The 15678-nt window shown below is 39.2% G+C and overlaps 2 protein-coding genes across 2 annotated transcripts; both read right to left on the bottom strand.

The window, feature by feature from the left end:
- Window positions 1-986: 986 nt before the first annotated feature.
- sf3b4 (splicing factor 3b, subunit 4) lies at window positions 987-4236 on the bottom strand. Its single transcript, XM_026300256.1, has 6 exons — window positions 4148-4236; window positions 3398-3526; window positions 2760-3302; window positions 2156-2326; window positions 1825-1986; window positions 987-1305 (listed from the first exon to the last, which is right to left on the bottom strand). The coding sequence occupies exons 1-6, from the start codon at window positions 4179-4181 to the stop codon at window positions 1145-1147; spliced, it is 1200 nt and encodes a 399-aa protein (XP_026156041.1). The 5' UTR covers window positions 4182-4236; the 3' UTR covers window positions 987-1144.
- Window positions 4237-6894: 2658 nt separating this feature from the next.
- Window positions 6895-12114, bottom strand: lix1l (limb and CNS expressed 1 like). The gene is made up of 6 exons (XM_026300794.2): window positions 11566-12114; window positions 9510-9673; window positions 9110-9250; window positions 8607-8702; window positions 8249-8326; window positions 6895-7923 (listed from the first exon to the last, which is right to left on the bottom strand). Exons 1-6 carry the CDS (start codon window positions 11903-11905, stop codon window positions 7672-7674), a joined length of 1071 nt encoding a protein of 356 aa, XP_026156579.1. The 5' UTR covers window positions 11906-12114; the 3' UTR covers window positions 6895-7671.
- Window positions 12115-15678: the final 3564 nt, after the last annotated feature.

Below are 15678 nucleotides of genomic sequence, written 5' to 3'. Positions count from 1 at the left end.
TTTGTGCCTCACAACTTAAGAAACACCGATTTCTTATTGCATATACGCGTATCCTCGCACGCATGCGCGAACACATTCGTCCATCTGCTTTTCAGAAATAGATCAATGTCTGTACGCATTAATTTCAAATCGTGTGCGTAGACAACACACGTGCAAGCACACCTGACTCCTGTTGCCATGCCAACCAGTTACCATATTCGTGATCCCTTTCAAGACCTAATACAAAGAAACGCAAGCTTTCTGGAGACAAAGTGATATTATCACCTGTAGCATTAAGAAAACTGTTTGTTTCTATTTGTCACATATAGAGGTTGGGTAACGTTCAGGGCCAGGACTTTTCTCTAAATATCAATCAGTTGTAGCATTAAATAAAACCCCAGCTTGGGGTAATATGGTGGAAACTATAAGGATGATGTATATTAAATATCTAACAATTATTCCTTATAATAGGCATAAGCATCTCTCTCTCTATATATATGACGATCAGTCCACTTTCTGGATGGGAAAAATATAACTACTGAGAATATTATCATTTAATTTGTTTTCACAGCTTGATAACTGGTGTTCACTGACCCTCTGTGACCCAGCCTAAACTTCCAACCACAGAAAAAAAAAAAATATAGTTCCTAAAAGCGAGCAGCCAGGAGATAGGCACAACTAAAACAAATGCGGACATTACAAATAATCACATAAAATGATGTCTCCTAGCCTATTGCTGTGGCATTCTCATGCACAGTGCTTACAGAATGAAGCCCTATTACAAGACATGTCTGGTATGTTTTGTTCTGGGACTGAACTAAAAGTCCCTGTAGGCACCTGAGGTTTATGCTAAATTGCTGCAGTATCATCTTTTTTGATTGTGTAAATAAAAATGTTCATTTTACATTTAGATTCAAAAGTGGCAGAATTTGGCTTTCATGGGCTAATCTAAGCACAAAACTAAAAATTAAAAGCAATATTTATGGGTGAGGGGAAAAAACTACCTAAATATTTACTAAAAAGTTTATTCATTAAAGGTCTTTTATCTGTACAATGACCAAAGAAAACTGAACAGCGTGTTACATTATCACTATTACAAATTTGAGTAGATCTAAAAAATAAAAAAGCAAAATGAGAGTAGTCTGTTTCGGCAGTCTGAGATGGATTACGGTGGCAAAGGAACACGTGGTGGGGCACCGGGGGGCCTTGGCGGCATGGGAGGTCCTCTCTGAAAACCAAAAGGAGGTGGACGTGGAGGACCGGCACCGTAGCCAGGTGGAGGCATGGGAGGGGGTGGCCCTCTCATACCTGGAGGCACAGGGGGACCTGAGAGAGTCGAAGAGGAGTCATGTGATCATACATTCTCACCAGAACTAATTATAAAAACAGTAAAACAGTAACTATTAATATGGAAGGGTTTTCAGCTGTGTATGTATCATATATGTGTGTATGACATTTCAAGTCCAAAATCACCTGTTTAAATTATTTATTATAAATTCCATCTATGCCTGCTCCAATGCAAAAAACCATACATCCAGCACTCTTTCATAAATATTTCCTCCTCACAATCATTTTTCCTGCTAGCCAGTGTAATCTGCTTTATTTCTTGCTGTACTCTGATTGGATTTTTAACAGCAGTCAAATTGTGAATTGTAACAGTTTCAGAAATTCAGGACTCAATTTCAGATGCTGTGGCAATCTTTGAACAACAAAGCTCCAAGCCAGCTATCACCGAACTCATCTCATCCATGATTTATTTTTAATTCTACAGTGGGAACATGCTGACAGCTGATATTCATAAGCTGAAGATGCTTTTATTTAACAACAAAGATTCACAGTGCTTACCCATGGGAGGTCCATACGGTGCTCTGGGTGGCATACCCATAGGCGGGGGTGGGGGCATGCCAGGCGGTGGCGGTGCCCGCGGTTGATTTGATCCTGGAGGAGCAGGAGGTGGAGGCACCATGCCAGGAGGAGCAGGGGGGGGCATGGGCATCTGAGGCATACCTGAGTGAAAGAAACAGTGTGTAGCTGGTGATATTTTCTGCTGGAATGTCAAACTATTATAATAAAAATGGAGGTATTTTCAACAGCCATTAGAGAAAATATGAGGACACGTTCAAGCTCTGAAAACATAAACAGTGAAAGCATATGCTAAGCTTTAACAAAACCTTACCTGGATGCATGTTGGCTGGGGGAAAGGGAGGTGGTCCGGGTGGAGGCCCGCCAGCAGCAGCCTGTGGGCCTGGTGCCCCCCCAGATGGAGGCATGGGCATAGCAGGGGGCATTGTTGGAGGCATTGATCCCGGAGGAGGAACAGGAGGGAAAGCACCAGGAGGTGGCATACCTGCACAGAAACAAGTTGCATTTAAAACTTAATATTCCATACTCTACTAGTGCACAAAGCCGGGATGTTTGACTCAAAAATGTGTTTACTAGTCATTACATCACATCAGTTATCACAACCATTGTTATAACTTTATAAAATTTATAAATAAATGGGGGCTCATTTATCAGTTCTCACCATCACTTTTAGTTGCAGAGATCACTCAAAATGTAATCAATTCCATTATCACCCAGTGGAAATAGATCCATCAGTCAGAACAACACACTTATATTTCCTGGATTTGACTTTATCTACTTGCTGGTAATTAAAAACTAATTATCTACAGTCATAGCATACACCCCAGTCAACTACTCTATCTGTAACCAATAATCAGAATCTGATACAATAAAAGAAGAGTTAAACACCACACTATTTTAACATCTTTCAGTCACACCTGGTATGGGCAGCCCAGTTCCTAGTGTGGTCAGGACCGGTGTTGGAGCTGTCGGCGGTGGTGGAGCATCTGCAAACAGCTGGTGAGGCCTGTCTGCCTGAGAGAGGGGGTTTTGTGCAGCCAGGAGACGCTCTGCAGCCGAGCCGTGTCGTTCTCCTTTGGAATCCTTCTTGAAGGCATATGACACTGTGATAGGCCTGTTGCACAGGTACTGGCCGTTCATGGCCTCTATGGCTGCATCTGATGCATCAAAGCTGGCGAAATTAATGAAAGCGTAACCCTTGGAATTTCCAGTGTCAGGATCACGCATGATCTTCGGCGTCTGGAGAATCACGCCAAAGGCACTGAACGTGTCATAAAGTAGTTTCTCATCAATCTCTGGGTCAAGGTTACCAATGAAGATGTTTGCTCCCACATCCAGGTTTTTGTTGTGTGCCGACGCTTTATTAACCCGAATTGGTTTGCCATAGAGCTTTATCATATTCATGATTTTGATGGCATAGTCAGCATCCTCTTCACTAAGAAACTCCACAAAGCCATATCCTGAGGAAAGAATGAAATAGGTTAGTCTCATGTCTGTTAGAAACACAAATTTGTTCAGAGGTTTTATACTCCATTGTAAGTTAACTGATACCCACCTTGATGTTGGCCAGTGACTCTATCTTTGGGCATGTGTGTGTTGACCACAGGACCAGCCTGTAGGAAAAGCTCCCATAGTAACGGCTCTGACACTTTCTCATCCAAGCCGCCAACGTACACAGTGGCATCTGAAAAAAGAAACAATGAGTTCTTTTTGACTTCTTCCTGACTTCTTCCATGGACATAGACTGTTGACGACTAGTACATAACATTACTATATGACATATGGATATAGCACCTGCCATGGTTGAAACATCTAACATTTCACCTATATTCACTCCATATTAAACAGCATAACTCCAAAACAACAAGCATATATTGTCTATATCTTACTTGGCGCCATGAGTAAACATGAGTTCTGCCAGACTCATACATTACAGCTAGCTTTAGCGTTAGCTTACTAGGCTAACAGGCAACATAATGTAACGTTAACTCTTGTCTGATATATTAAGAACAGCAATCACCAGACTTATGAGACTAAACAAAAATAAGCAATTCTTCTGAAACAACTAGGCAGCCTAAACCATGGTAGTAACGTTAATCGACGTGCACTTCGATGGCTAAATTAGCGGCAGGTCAAGCTAACCACATCTGAGCACTCCCATGTGATAGACCGGCTGTTTACAACAAACTACAAACTAACCAGGCAGCGCTAAACAAGACAGGGTGAGTAATATGAAGGGAAACCGACAGTCACGTGCAAAAACGACTAAATAAACGGTTGAAATGTAAATTAAAAATGCAGGTACCTTGGTTTCTTTCTGAAATTGGTCCCGCTGCCATGTTGAATGAACAACGGAGGGCGAACGGCCTGAACTGAGAACCCGCCTCTTCCGGCGCTCCGTGCCGGAAACGGAAGTAACGAAATTCGGAATTTATTTTATTGTTTTAAACTTAGAGAATTGAAAATTGTGTTTATAGTAGCGACATACCTGATTGTCAAATAGTAAAACATTTGGTGTGATTAACCTTTGGTAGAATTTGAAATTCAACCTTGATTATTCAAGACGTATGTTTGTAATTTTAAAATATAAAGAATACATGACATATAAAAAGAACTTTTGGAGCTTTAATGGAAATACAGTATATTTTTGAAAAATATACAGAGCCTACTTAAGTGATTTATCTTGTGCTTGCATGGGTTTACTCCGGGTACTCCAGTTTCCTCCCACAGTCCAAAAACATGTATGTCAGGTTGATTGGTGACTCTAAATTGCCCATAGGAGTGAGTGTGAGAGTGTGAGGTTGTTTGTCTCTATGTGGCCCTGTGATGGACTGGTGACCTGTCCAGGGTGGACCCCTGCCTTTCACCCAAAGAGAGCTGGGATAGGCTCCAGCAGATCCCCATGGCCCTAATTAAGAATAAGTGGGTATAGATAATGGATGAATAGTTAGAATAGTAATGGATGGATACTACTGCTAGCATCTGCATTATGTCATCCCCACCCAAAGAATTTTCAATTGAAAATTCATGTGCAGTACAACGTTAATACCTAATGAACAACGTCTAAGGTGCTCTCTTTTCAAGCTGTTCTCAATTCTTTAAGTTGTCTTCACCAAATCATAACTCTCTTTCAAATGTGATTTTGAAAAATCTATGCTTGTCTATCTAGATAAAATACAGAGATCTCTTCCTAAAGCATTATTGCCATTAGCATTAAATTATTACCAATTAATATCAGTTTGGTTAATCCTGGTTCTATATGTTTACGGAGTCATCCTGGTACTAAACAGCGTAACAAACGTGGTGGCAAATAAAAAAAAACATTTGTATCAGCTAATTTATTACATCATATAAATCTAATAAAAGTATAAACATAGAATACAAAATGCTCATAGAAAACACATACAATAAGGGCCTTCATAAACACTTCAAAAACAATACTGTATCGAATATGAAACATTTAAAAACAGAACTTAATCAACAAAACATGCATTAAAGCCAAATGATCAAAAGCCCAGATTTTTCTTTTTATAAAATGAATAGCAAAAAATATATACTGTTTTAAAAAAGCCTTCATTGATAATGGTCACAAACAAAGGTCATAGGCATTTGTAATAATAAGAGAAATCTGAGAGTAATGGCTCGTAGTCAAAAAGCACACATATAGTAAGCATCTACATCCAAAGGAAAATGCAAAAAATGCACAGGCCCGTATCTCTAGCCACAGTCCTATATTCAGCTCATTCAAATACAGTTTTTCTCAACTACATTTTAACATGAGTATATTAGCATTATGGCATATTGTTAATTTGGACTTGTGACAATCATTGAAAATGCATCTGTTTTGAAGATTCTTGGAGCTGTTTCATTAAAAATGTAAACTCAAGTAAACAAAAATGAAAAGAAGAATGTGAATTCCACAGGACTGTGTTCAAATGCAGAAATTCTGAGGTCAAAGTGTGCATTATATCAATCAGTTGTCTATTTTAAAATTTCAGCATCTATCTTGCCATGTGGACATAATGACTTTGAAACTTTTTTCTACTGGAGCTGCAGCTATGTTTTGGGAGCTGAGTATCAAACCAATGATATATAGCGATTATAAATGTATACCAAATGTAGTAAGGTTTAACAAATCATTCATAACAACAATAAAGTGGCATAGCACCATCTTTTAAAGACACCATTAAATTTAAATTGATTTTTTAAGGGTCAAACCACTGCATGCTGTTAATGTCATAAAGGCACAAAGAGATACAGCAAGAGAGTCATAAAGCTTGTCTCCCTTTTAAAATACTCCACGCCTGCTTCTTTTGTTTTGTTTGAAGTCCCCTCAGATTTTATGTAACCAGTTTCTGCTGTTGACGATCTAGGATTCAGCAGCTGTTTAACACACATAACTCACTGCCCACATTTCACTCCAACCAGAGCCACGGCAGCAATTAACTCTCAATTCCACAGGGTCTTGAAATGCCTTCATCTTTACACAGTTCTAAAATACTCTTTGTTATTTTAGATAGACAGAAAAATATGAACTAAAAGTCAGGTCCTTCAATGTAAAAGTATTGAAAAGCGTGACTTACATACTGTACATTGCTTTTAGCCCACAGATATAAACTAGTCCTGCTAACAACCAAATTCTGCTTCCAATATATATATAAAAAAACATAACCACAAGTATTGTTTTGTATTGACTACAATGACTCATATATCATGACTCAGCTTGTTAAAAGGCCAAACCTCACTTTAACAAAATAGCTCTCAGCTTGTGTTTGGCTCTGCACCAATCATCACTGTGAAGCTACTGGATCTTTCTGTTGTGACCCTCAACCTACTTTCTTTTGAACCCCTCTAGCTGAAGCACATGACAAACAACACCAATATCAGCATTGCTTTGCAGGTCCTCTTAAAAATATGCATTCAGCTAGTGTCATGGTTGCTAAGCATACAAAGAATGCTAAAATAATTGTCAAACGCCTTCACAAACAAAAAGAAAAAAGAAAACAAAGTGATAGTTCAATGAGTTACCTGCTGATATTTTTGTAGCCACAACTATTTACTTGATGCAATATGTAAATCTAATTGCTTACTGGAATTCTGGTGTCATTTTTGAAGACTTATTATATATTCCCTTGATAAGAGGCATAACAACATCGTGTACCCATTATATAAAACCTAATCCTCATATGCTTATATTTGGTGGGATATTCTATCTCCTGTATTACTGACCTTTTGCTATCAGAGTAACCACTGTTCCTATTTTGTTATTTTAGAAATGTTTAGTATATTAACTGTTTTATATCTGAGCTTCAAAATCCACCTTTTGCCATTTTAGTATTCCAGAGTAAAGAATATTATTCACAAGTAAACATGCCTAAAGTCTTAAAAGAAACAACCTGGTCTGACTTTAAAATGAACTTTACTTTCTAACGGTTTGGTTTAATGGGTCATATTAACTTATGTCCCGTACATTCACTGATAAAAGGCAAGTTTTGTTTCTGTAGGTCTACTAAGAGTAAATACAGGCTGAAATAATGCAAATGTAAACCCCAGGGAGCTGCCAAGCATGTTTACAGGCAATGTTAAAAAAAGCACTGGTATCCTGTAATCACTAGGCACAAAGAGGTAATGGTTAGAGCGGCAAGTGTGTGTTTTATGGACCGAAGTGCATATTGTAAAATCAAGGCCCAATTACCTGGTCCTCATAAGAAAACACAAGACACATAACCTAAATGTTCAGTTGAATCAGCCTTATATCTATGCAGTGTTCAATATTGTTACCAGGTCTTCTACAACGTGTGAAGGCATGTTTCCACAATGGATGGTAGTTTAGTGTGAAGGCAGGGTGGCAGAGTTGGCTGCGCTGAGCTGACCCACAGCTAACATCAGGATATCTTTCTTCTCTTTGTAAAAACGCAGTTCTCTCCCCGCCAGCCTGGCGTCCTCCAGTTCTCGCTCTGTGGAGGCCAGCTCCTGGGCAATAGTGCCCGCTACGCTCTGCTCTCGGTTCACCCAGTCAGCAGCCATCTGAGTGCGCATGTCATCGTCCAGAGCCCGGTGGGAATAGTGAGCCAGCACCTCCTGCAAAGTAAAGCAATTTATTTATATATTTAATATATAATCATATTTTTTCTGACTGAACTGTCTTATAGTGATGTGTAACTTGTTTTCAGGTCTCTAATACAAAAGATATTCTAGTGATTCTGTGGTTCCATGGTTTGCAGCTTGCCATTGCTCTCTAACATTGCAGCCAAACACAAACTGTGTCATCTATCTAGAACAGTCCTGCCATTTCCAAAAAGATCTGGTATATAATTAGTTCACTTAATAAACTTAACATGAAGGCTGAAAACTCCCACTGGACTTTGAAACCATCGGTGAGACAGGTCTGAATACTGTACCGTACCTGTCGGGAACACTGCCGTTCTCTCATGGCTTTGAGGCTTCCATTCCAGTGCAGCAGCTGGAATACGGTCATCAGCTCCTGAAACACAAACAGCCAAACCAGCCAGAATAAGACACCAAACTCACTTTTTAACAAGTCCACACTGAGTCATTTGATACTGCAAACCATGCACACTGCCTTTAGATTTCCTTTTTCCAGTTAGAAATGATGATAAGATGCTCTAGCTTCAAACTCAACACATACAAAACATTTAAAGACACTGGCCCAACATAAGCCAGTGATATTTTTTACACAACTTTGTGTCTGAGCAGCATAAAATTCAACCTAATGCGACATAGACATTTCTGATTTTATGCACCTGAAACTCAAGCATGGATTTTCCTTTGTTTGACTCAAGCATGAATCGAAATGCCCCAATTCCTGTGTTGGGATTATCAGCCTCTTCTCTGTTTCCCTGTAAACAACAACAAGCAGTTAGTAAACAAGCAGTTAGTAAACAAGCAGTTAGTAAACAAGTGTTGCTTTAACCCACAGCTCGATGTCTGTTACATATGATGGCTTACATACAGTACATAGGAAGGAAGCTTAAACATAGCCAGTGTAGGTTTCATATTTTATAGTGTGCTTTGTTTAAGTACAAAACATCTTGTTGTAAAGAAAATCCTCAATATTTTACTTTCAAAATAAAATTTCTTTACACAACTTTTCCTCAAGGGATTTTATGGCAGATGTGTTCAATAAAACTAAACAGGAGCCACCTTGTCAGAAGTGAGGGATTCTGGGAGCCAGTCCAAGGCACTAATATTTTACCTACAGTTATACGCTCAAACACACAGCATTCGGTACGAGATCATAACTTACGTTGAAGGAGGCCAGAGCCTCACTCACACTCTTCTCAATGAAGTCATCCGTGATGCGACGAGAAGGATGTTCATTGAAAACAGAGTTCATGAGGGCAATCTTGGCAGCGCTGCGTCTGGCTTCAGCCTTGGTCGGACAAAACTGGCAAACAGGAGAAGTCAGAATATGATCAGAATATACATATACAAAGTCAAAATACTAATGACACACTATGTCTGGAGAAACATTCTGCATAAATATTGCAAAAACAATACTGTACTGATACTGCAAGTATCTTGGAGTTTGTTGTAAGCTTGAATGGCATTTTTTCTTGCATTTATGGTTTAGTATGAATGATTTAAAATTAAAATCCACCATCTTTCAGGTGAACAATCAACATATCAAAAGGCTGACACTTTACCTGGAAACTCCCGAAGCAGCTGCCTCCTGGAAGGCTAACATAGCACACATAAGGAGGGCTGTTGGATGGGACCATTTCATAAACAACTAGAGCCCCGTTCCGCAGGTCGGCCCCTCTGGTCAGCTTCATCTGCCAAAACTCCTGCAAAGCCTCCACCACATTTACTAGAGGAAGAGAATCAGCATTACATTGTGGAAGATCAACCATATTTATTTATTTATATCAAAAATACTGTAGTGCCCATAAATCCAAGTATAGTGTCTATCAATCTAAGTGCTTTTTGTGATTAGTTGCATTTGAAGTGCCATTAGTTGGTGACTGTGTGATGCAATGTCCTCTGTAAACCATGAAAAGGCTGGGAGGAAGTTGAGTTCAAGGAGGCCAAGGGATTTTTCCTGCTTAATAAACATTTAGGTGGCTGCCTACAGGAAGTTCTGCATCACCTCAGAGGAGCCACTTAAAGAAACACACCCTCAGCCACTACACTTTCTGTGCTCGTGTGAGAAAATTATACTCCTGTCCTCCACGAGGAAACAACAACAAAGAAAAGCACTTCAATTCACAACTGCGTCATACAAGGTTGTTTGGACTTGAGTCTGCAGGGACATGTGAGTGTGACCAACATTATCCAGGACTCTTTGACTTGTGTTACCGCTCAGCTCTTTCCAGCTGCGTTTTGTTTGATACCAACACAGACAAGGAGTCAAGAGTCCAGAGCCTGATCAGACTGAATTCAGACCCTAACAAAGCTATTGTTGAGGATCTGAGCAGCTCAGCACATTGGTTAAACAATGCAGTTGTCTTTGTTTTTCAGACTCTAAATAGTTTGTTCAATTTGTGAGAATTTCCTTGATGATAAAAGTGGAAAGAGACAGGAAAGAGAAGGAGATAGTGAAGGATGACATGTGACATGGTGCCGCTCCAGACCTAATCCCATAAGGTGGCAGCGACGTGGTGTGTTTCATGTTATCTTTTAGAACATGGTCTTTCTAAAGTATTGGATATGTTTGGGAACGTTATCATGAATTCTTACTTTAAATGTTGATAATATGCACATATTTGACAAATTTATCACAACCACAAGTAAAATTACATCACACATGGTAGAAGACAGGCCTTTATAAATTATACTTGGCAGAATTATTTGAGTGTGTGTCTTAACCGCATTTTTATTGCAAATGAACGCCCCTTGAGGCCCCGGTAACAGCATAATGGAAAACATATTAAAGGAAAAATGTGTGAAAGCCAAATTACATTATAATGTGGGGGGAAATTATTGCCAAATGCAAAACATGCCATATTTTTTGTACAAAGCAAGTCTTCACGGGGCTGCCGATGTTTACGTTGTTAAGTAGCTTACATGGGACAGAGGAGGGAAGAGGCCGGGACAGTCTTTTGGAAATAAATCCTATTAACACAGGACAGGAACACTTCAATTACCTGCCAGTTAACTCTCAACTTTATAGCAGCTGTTGCTCTAATGTTAGTTTTAAGCATGGCCCTTTCCAGTGTGCCGTGGTGATAAATAGAAAACAAACACTTGGTTAAACTACAAGATCCAGATTGTCATCAGGAGAAAAATAAACACATGAAAAATATGTTTTCAGTAGATCCTAAATTTCAAGCTTTTTATAGAAATTGTCAATGTTGAATAATTTACGTTTATCTGGGATATATATGGTTTGAATTTCACACACACACCAAAACAACAACAAAAATGTTGCTCATGTTTACAGAGACAAACTATTTTATATGAAAAAGTGGTTTAACTCACTTTATCTCTATGTGCAAAGACCAAGTTCTAAGTTTAGTTAATTTATACAGTAGCTATAAATAAATAGCTTGTTGTCGTATGTAAGCTGTGGTGGTTAATATCATTATGGTGATAAGGTGCTGCCATAATATAAAGTGTGTGTATTTAAACATGTTAGACTTGTATTTGATGTTTTAATCCACTTCCAAACAGATGGCGCAGCTTTAAAAGTGGTTTGTTCCAAACTCCCCTCCCCAGGTATAAACTGAAACACGACTGTCCCCACATTAAACTGGACGGTACCTCTGCCGTAACCTTGCGTGTGTTTGGCGAAGCTGCGGACCACAGCCTCCACCGCCTCCTTCAACACCGCCGGGTTCCCCGGGTTACAGTGGCCGCTGGCCCCCGCCCCCAGCCCGGCGCCGACACCGCCGTACAGGCTGTGGAGCTGCAGCGGAGGCGGCGGCGGAGGAGGCCCGGACGAGGCGGCCAGGGAAGCCGGGGAGGGAAGCAGCGGCGCGATGGGGACCGTCACCCCGGGCCGGAGTGAGGAGCGGAGGGTCCCGGTCGGTCCCGAACCGAATCCAATCCCAGGCTGCAGCCTCTGAGGGCGGATACTGTCCGGGATCACGTTAGATTCCATTGTCCGAACGTAACGTCTGCGAAGTCCGGATCTGGAGGAAATCAGCGCAGCTCAGACCGACGGTTTCAGCTCGACACTGGTTTCTGAGTGTGAATGAACAAAGTGTTTGCAGGCTTTTGTCAATCACAGCCACAAAAACTACTCAGCCGATGTTCATTCGACACATAGCACTGCTGCTATGCATCCTCACTCTCTGGATTAGACTGCAGGATTGTCAGTCAAATGACGCCTTCAAGGACATCACGTATTCTTCTACTACTGATTTTAAGGACAGCCACAACATGTGGATTGTATGTTTTAGATACGTATGACAGTGGTTTCAGCCTGGTAATCACATCCTACATAACTGTGTGGGTTTTACTAATCACGTGCTTTGTTCCAGACATTCAAAAGGATTGAAATTTCCTTATGTTTAATAGAATTATTGTAATTTGACAGTGACTATGTTTTTCTGGATACTGTGCTTGGTTATTATAGTTAGGTCACAATGAAGTGTGTCGTTATTAGGCAGCAAATTCAATAATCTGAGACAATCCTATTGTTATTGTGTTTATAATGTCATTTTCAATATTTCCATCTTGGGACTGTTGCTTTTGCTTGTCTGCACTGACGACACAGGGTAGTCCCAGACCTTTTTCTACATATTATAAATTCCTTTGAAGCAAACTAGTGATATCGGGCCGTATTAAAAAAAATGACTTTACACCAGGGGCAGCATGGTAACTGAGTGGTTAGCACTGTTGCCTCACAGCAAGAAGGTCTTGGGTTCGCAACCCGGCCTTTCTGTGTGTAGTTTGCATGTTCTCCCCGTGCTTGTGTGGGTTTAATCCAGGTACTCTGGTTTCCTCCCTGTACTCTAAATTGCCCATAGGAGTGTGTGTGGTTGTGTGTGTTGTGTGCCTTTCACCCAAAGAATGCTGGGATAGGCTCCAGCAGATCCCTGTGACCCTGGTTAAGGAATAAGAGGGTATAGAAAATGGATGGATGGACTTTACACCAGACATAAAACCACTTGACCTTGCTTTTAAAGTCCACCTTTAAACTCTGACAGTATACAGAAAACCTGCAAGATAATGGTGTTTGATTTTTTGTTTTAGTAAACTTTGGTTAGTGGTGTTGTTGTGAATGATTGAAATATATTGCTAGACGTTTCTAATGTTTTGTGCATCTCTGTTCAAATATTCTATTGTAATATTTCCGACATTTTATATGGTACGTGAAGGGATCGGTGGAAAGCAAGAGAAATATCAAGCCAAGAAATGTGAGCCTCCCCTGTTCTCCTCTGGCACCAGCACAGTACAACCACCATGTAGTCTTACAGCTCTGCAGCCTGAAGCATGTGTTTAAAAGAAAACTTAGCTTGTTTGATAAGATAGTTTTACTTCTTTGAAAACAAGTAACTACATCATGAAAGTTAATAATCAGTGGGTTCAGCTTGGAGTTTGTGGAACGAATCCGTGAAGAGGAAACAGGATCTGTTCTTGCGCTTCCTAAGTGTTTTTTGTGGTTTTCATGGCCTTGTGTAATTTTTCATTCTTTCTGTGGTCTGGGATGAGGCCAGAGAGTCAGAGCAGGAACTGGGGGGCATTTGAATAAATCTCTTTTAAGATGAATGTGCATTTAAAGAGTCACTGCATGTCTGGTTCTAGTTTTAACAACTTATCAGAGCAGAGTGAGAGTCTGAAAATCTCACAAAAAGAAACTACTAAACTCAGATGTGAGGCTGCGGACACACAACAGAAAGGCAAATCCACAAAGTCATACATCATAACTGTAATGAGTGTTTGGCTCACTGGAGGGCGTGCTCTCCTCTCATTTCATCAGTTAATAACCTCAAATATTCAGCTTCACCAGCTTATGTTCATTCCTCTGACATGTGGACTGTGGTGTTGTTCTCCAGTGGTTTTCTAATGCATAGTTTGCCTAAGCTGCTCTGTGGTTGTTCCAGAAAGAAGATCATTTACTCACAATGCAGTTTCAGCAATAGGCCCGGCTCCATTATGTGCACGGCTTTAACATGCAGGAGGCTTTGGTGCAAATCTAATTAAAGTTATACAGGACATCAACAACAATGTAGTGAATTTTCCCTCATCTCATTGTTGAGGTTTTTATTAGTGTAGGTGGACGTTTAAACCAGCAAGATACTTTACTTGGGTATATTTTTATTTAATATTACTTTATACTTCACTACACTACATTCAAGAGGAAATACTACAGTTCTTACTGCATTACATGTATCTGATTTGCTGTAGTTACTACCTGTGCTTTTCAGAGCAAGGTTCTAATAAAAAGCATATAATAAGCCTAAGCAATGCTTGGATGATTTGTTAGCAGTTCCACCAAAGAGACATTTTCAGCCCCTAAAATTCTCAGTAGGTTTCGGTTAAATGGTTTGAATTTGTTTTTTTAAGTAATTTTCTAATATTTCACGAAAAGTAAGAAAGGTTCAGCGTAAATACACCAGCAATAAATAAATCTGTTTAAATTAGCTCTATCTCAATCAAATAAAATGAAAATGTTGCTTACATGTTAATACAATAATACAATTAGCATATAACATGTCTCAATAATGTGTATTAATACTTTTGATACTTTCAAGATTGGTACTTTGAGCATTTGTACAGTGTGTTAATATTACATCTGCTAGAGCACTTCATTTTTATAGCACATAGATTTCAGGGATGTAATCGACCTAAATAGTTTCCACCAGGGGAGTCCAGGCCAGTGATGAACACTGGACAGAGAGGATGTTCTCTGCAGTCCATAGTCTGGTCCCATAGTCCACATTCCCACATCTGGTTTTAATCAAAGGTTTATAGTCCAAATCTGATCTTTAAAACTCCAGGGATTTTCTATTTAGATGAACTGAGACTCATGATTATCATTCAAGCTTTATTAAACAGTTGGTGTTGTTTACGTTCTTTGCTCACGTCTTCTCATCCACATCATGTGTTTTTCTTCTGTACTGAATCATTTATTAGTGACTGGGGCGGTGTGGGGTAAACAGCTATAAAGATAAAGTAATAGCTACAACACCCTGTTGAATGTAAACCAAAGGTAAAAAGGTTACATACACACAGCTGAGTGTAATTCATGAGACACAGTGTAATTCCAAATCTGAGTCACTTTTTAATGTTTCAGTTTCTGAAATTAAAAAAAAAAACGTTAATCCTATAATTAGTTGATTTTATTTATCTGTCTAATCATGATATAAAATAAATAAAATATTTTTATGTTTTCATGTTTTCTGTTAATAGCTAATGGCAATTAGAGATGAATGATTATGTATTCCCACAATGTCAAACTTACATTTTACATTTATTTCTTTTATTTATTATTTATTTTCATTGGGATCAGTATAGGCCACATACTGCAGCACTGGTAGCTTAAAGTAGCTTGTAATTATTCAGCTGATCTTCATATAAATACATAAAACTTAACTGGAAAGTACATAGAGTAACAAACAGCACAAAAAGCAACACAATATGCCATAAAATCCTGATTATTAATGACTAAATGACTCACTGAAAGCAGGACAACACCACATATCTAAAGTCTAATTCTTTTAATTTTAAAAAATCACACTCTATGAAGCGTTTCACAACTTTAAAAATGAAATAAAAATGGCAAAGTACTTAACAAAACCAGACACAGCACAATAATGTACAAAATAAAGCAAGAAAAACTGTCAAATACTTTATCTGTTGTCATATCTGTAGAAGCTGATGTGGCAGTATAATGTTCTCCCTGCATTTTTTAATCAATATGATAAG

Source organism: Mastacembelus armatus, chromosome 11, assembly GCF_900324485.2.
Source record: "Mastacembelus armatus chromosome 11, fMasArm1.2, whole genome shotgun sequence".
In the NCBI taxonomy this organism is placed as follows: domain Eukaryota; kingdom Metazoa; phylum Chordata; class Actinopteri; order Synbranchiformes; family Mastacembelidae; genus Mastacembelus; species Mastacembelus armatus.
Note: the sequence above shows the minus strand (reverse complement) of the source record. Positions and strands in the feature narration are given on the sequence as shown.

Bases quoted from the DNA above. Each gene is read 5' to 3' on its own strand.
- lix1l (XM_026300794.2), bottom strand. From the start codon at position 11,905: ATGGAATCTAACGTGATCCCGGACAGTATCCGCCCTCAGAGGCTGCAG. The intron at 8,703-9,109 runs GTAAGTTATGAT...TGTTGTTTACAG, and splicing joins AGGCTCTGGCCTCCTTCAAC to GGAAACAGAGAAGAGGCTGA. The intron at 7,924-8,248 runs GTACGGTACAGT...TTTACTTTGCAG, and splicing joins AACGGCAGTGTTCCCGACAG to GAGGTGCTGGCTCACTATTC.
- sf3b4 (XM_026300256.1), bottom strand. From the start codon at position 4,181: ATGGCAGCGGGACCAATTTCAGAAAGAAACCAAG. The intron at 2,327-2,759 runs GTGTGACTGAAA...GTTTCTGTGCAG, and splicing joins AACTGGGCTGCCCATACCAG to GTATGCCACCTCCTGGTGCT. The intron at 1,306-1,824 runs GTAAGCACTGTG...CGACTCTCTCAG, and splicing joins ACCGTATGGACCTCCCATGG to GTCCCCCTGTGCCTCCAGGT.